The 4304-nt window shown below is 50.0% G+C and overlaps 1 protein-coding gene across 5 annotated transcripts in view; it reads right to left on the bottom strand.

Annotated features, from left to right (window-relative positions):
* The window catches only part of XYLT1 (xylosyltransferase 1), a 291549-nt gene that overhangs the window by 39550 nt on the left and 247695 nt on the right, over positions 1-4304 (bottom strand). For all 5 annotated transcript variants that reach the window (XM_029948070.1, XM_029948068.1, XM_029948067.1 and 2 more), the window contains exon 6: positions 118-198. In XM_029948070.1, the coding sequence (XP_029803930.1) occupies positions 118-198 (81 nt within the window). The remainder of the gene's footprint in view (positions 1-117; positions 199-4304) is intronic.

Below are 4304 nucleotides of genomic sequence, written 5' to 3'. Positions count from 1 at the left end.
AGCCATGCCTTCCTCCCGTCCTCTACTTTCCTGTGGGCTGGCCTCGAAGGAAGCCCCAAAACGATCACTCAGATTTGCACTCCCATTTTGCACAAGGGTAGGCGGAATATGTACTACCTGGCATTGTCCCGGCCGTGTGACTTCAGGAAATTCATGTCTCGGTATCGGGAGAGAAATGCCACCAACTGGTCATTGGTCCTGTGGAAACAAACCAAGAGGAAGGTCAGGGTCTTCCAGAGACCATGGGCACTTTCTGAGTCTTGGTTCCCTTCTTGGTCACAGAAATCAGGTCCACACAGGCAGATAAGGTATCTTCTTTTGTGGGTCACCATCACTGGGCTTACCACACTACATTAAAAAGTGTGTTTGTAGCCTACCTGTCCCATAGCTTGTACACTCTTTGAGTACAAGCAAAGTACCTTAGCTGTTCTGGAATCTCTAGTGCTTGGCACTGGGCTTGGCAAACAGTGAGCCACTAGTGTGCAACTCAATGCCAGACACATAGTAACCTCAGGGCCTTTGCACCTGCTGTGCCAGGGAAGTTCTGCCTGGTATCTTTCCAGGTCTGGCTTGTTGTGATCATCCAGGTCTCCCTTCAAATGTCACCTCTTCAGAGAGGCCTTTTCTGGCTATCAATCCTATCATGGCATCAGCCTCCCCCACCCCCATCTTTATTATATCCCTTTATTTCCATTACTATCTTAACTGCCACCTGCAAGTGTTAAATTTGTTTACATTGTGATGTAAGCTCCATGAGGAAAGAGCCTACGTGGTAGGAGCTATATTAATGGTTGCTGGATGAATGAACACCAAGTCCTTGAATAACCAGTGGGCTACCAATTGAGAGAGCGTTAAAAACATATGCAGTGTGATCCAAACAGATGACGTCGTTCCCAGTATTGTTATCCCAAATTTATCGCCATCAATCTCGGGGCAGGCAGTGTAGTCACAGTTAATCAGCTTGTGCATACAGCTGTGACAGTATTTTAAAAGGCAGTCACACGGGTCTCCATCTGCCAGCAATGCAGTTGGCTCTTCTAGTGAATAAACCCAAACAGGTAAACGGTGCTGAAGTGACAGCTCCTTTATCATCTGCTCTGCTCAGGGATTTTTACTTAGAAGGAAAGGGTTAACCATTGTTTCAAAGTGGGAGACGGGATGGAGGAGGCGGTGGAAAGGAAGGACGTTCCTGGGAACAGGAATGGAGGCTCTCAGAACTTTGGGGGGCAGGTGGGCACCTTAGAAAGTAATGCCTCGGCTCTAGAAGCGGAAGGGTCTGGAGACAGATCCCAGCTCCACTCCTGACCCAGCTGTGTGTCCAAGGGGGAGTGGTTTAACCTCCAGGTGGCAGGCGTCTCTGGACTCCCCGGACTGCCCAGCAGACAGCAGGCTCTCGGTGCATATATAATGAATGGATAGCCGGGAATATTTAAAGGGCATATAGCAGGTGCGCAATAAAAGAAAGGTGCTCTGCTCCTTCCACCTCTCACCATTGGGTCTAAGCAGTCTGTGTGACTCACCCCTCCTTCATTTCCCTGGGACTCCCTGGCAGCCGCACCACTGCTAGCCCCCGTTCTGTGATTGGATGACGCTGTTGATCAACTCATAATTCCAGCAGCAGAGGAGGGGGGGCACTAAGCAGTCAAGGGATGCTGCAGTGAAAATGAGCCCTGCCGATGTCCCAAAGTCCCACCCTACTACTGAAAATAAAAGGCGACTCACAGGCAGCCGTTCTGGCGGTGGCACAGAGACCCCCGCCCCATCCCCCGTCCGCACTGAGGTAAATCTGGTACAAACCCGCAAGCCGAGCCTGCCGATGTGCACAGAGGTGGAGTCCAGGGACACAGCCAAACGGCTAACCCCACGTGTCTGCAAAACGGTGCATCTTGTGTGTGGAGAACCCTGCCCGCATGCTCCCAGGTAAAGCCCGTGTGTGCCTCATGCCAAGTTACAGCTGCTGCGGGCAAAGGGCCCCTGAAGTTGCGGGGAGACGTGGGAATGAGATCAGCCCATAAAAAAAAAAAAAGGAAAGCAATCTCTCTTTCCAAACCGTAAAGAGGCCCATTCCATCTCCGTGCCTCAGCAGTTCCTGTTTACCAACCCCCTCGCCACTCTGCGACAGTTCATTATTGTCGTCCTGATGAATACGGGGACAAGTTAACCTCTGAATGGGTCCCTGGCAGCAGGAATAATAAATAGGGCCTCTCAGCCGCCTCAGGGGGAGGATTGAAGGGGCCAGGGCCAGGGCTCCCGGGCCCCCTCGCGCCAAGCCTCAGGCCTCCCAGGGTCAGTGGCTGCAGCTCCATTTGGCAACCCCAGAAAGCGCCTTTCAGGGCCCTGAGCTGGGGCCATTTTCACATTTACCGCTTCACCGAGTCCCCATCTGACGGGGATGAATAGGCATTTAGCGAATTTACTTAGCGATGCTTCCACATGAAATCGGCTCAAAAGATGACATCTTGGGGGAGGGAGGGGGGCCGGGGAGGGGGCTGCGGATTCTAGGCCCAGAGCCGGGGTGGGGGTGGGTAAGGCTGCCTTTGAAAGCAAAGCACTGTGCGCCTCCCTTGGCTGGACTGGTGGGGGCGAGGGGACCCCTGCGTCCCCCTCCCTGGGGGCCCTGGCTGCCTGGCTCTCCCTTGGAGTAAAGAGCCTGCTCTGTACCCTGAAACCCGCCTCCCCTGCCCTTCCTCAAGGGGACACGCAGTTCAGTCGGGGGCCCAACTTTTCCTGTTCCTGCTTTCTGACGCAGGTCTGTAATTGCCTACAAAATATTAAGTTCTCCTCGGGTAATTAACAGCTTGCGATCTGTTGACATTTTACCCAGTTCCAGCTTCTCTCTCCCTGTCTCCTGTTTCTTGCTCTTCCTTTTTTGGTGGTCATTTGCCAAATGGCTCCCATAGATCGTCACTTGTGCCCATCTGTACGATTTCCCTCCCCCTTTGGTGGAAATCATTAGAAGACATGTTTCTTCGTCCACATCAGCTCCTCTGATTTATGACTGTGACTCCGGGCCCCTTGCTGGCAGCCTTTGGGGCACTGGGAGGTCTTTGCAGAAATATTTAAATAAGTAAATGTTAAAATAAATGATTTATTTTAATAAATGATTTATTTCAATAAATAAATTTGCTGTAATATAAATAAACTTACTGGAACCATGTGAAAATCTGTTTAAATGAATAAGTGAATGATAAATAAGCTACAAACATTAAAGAAATTTAAAAAAGGGGGGCGCCTGGGTGGCTCAGTCGGTCAAGTGTCCGACTTCGGCTCAGGTCATGATCTCATGGCTTGTAAGTTCAATCCCCACGTCGGGCTCTGTGCTGACAGCTCAGAGCCTGGAGCCTGCTTCAGATTCTGTGTCTCCCTCTCTCTCTGCCTCTCCCCCACTTGTGCTCTGTCTCTCTCTCTCAAATAAACATTAAAAAAAATTTTTTTTAAATAAGCTCCAAACCATGGCCATTTATGAAACTGTCTCCCATGTCCCAGACCGTGGAACAGACTTTCATCACATTTTATTGCATTTAATATTCACAAAGATGCTATAAAATGCGGGTTTCATTCCCATTTTGTGGATTGGCAACAGAGACTCAAAGAAATTGCTGTTTAGTGACGCACAGAGCCAGGATTAGAATCTGGTTCCAGAAGTCAGAGACTGTCATGCCCTTCGCCACTACAGTGTTTCCATAAAAGAATGAGTGACTGAGTGAGTGAACGAGTGGACGGACGAGTTCCATCCCGGGCGTAGGTGCTCAAATGCCCCCCAATTCCAGGCCTGGTCTCTGGACCCACAGCATCACCCCACTGTTATTAGAAAGGCAGTGAGTCAGGCTCCACCTCGGACCTACTAAGTCAAATTCTGCTTTCTAACAAGATTCCCAGGGGATGCGCGTGCCCTTTAAAGTTTAAGAAGGGCCGCTTTAAGTGAAGCATGAATGCGGTAGTTAATTCTCTCCCTCTCTTCCTTCTTCATCTTCTCCCTGAGGCCTGCTGAAAGCCCGGACTTCCAGCAAGTTACTTTCATCTCAGTAAGCCTCAGGTGTTGGGAGTATTAAATAAAATAATGCATGTAAGATCTGTGCCGTAGCACCGGGCATACAGTAAGCCCTTGATAAATGGTAGCTGTGATTTAATAGTATTATTACTGCCATCTTGAATATCAGAAGCTTAAGACATTTTGAACTGGAGACAGCAGTATGGTGACCCAACCAGATTTGAACTTGGGAAGCTTTCTGTGCTTAAGCCCCAGGGGATGTCCTGCGAAGCTTGTTTTGGGAAACACCCCATTGAAGGGACCCGTCTCCTCT

This window comes from Suricata suricatta, chromosome 8, assembly GCF_006229205.1.
Source record: "Suricata suricatta isolate VVHF042 chromosome 8, meerkat_22Aug2017_6uvM2_HiC, whole genome shotgun sequence".
NCBI classification, from domain to species: domain Eukaryota; kingdom Metazoa; phylum Chordata; class Mammalia; order Carnivora; family Herpestidae; genus Suricata; species Suricata suricatta.
The sequence above is the reverse complement of the archived record's forward strand: the minus strand, read 5'-3'. Positions and strand labels throughout refer to the sequence as shown.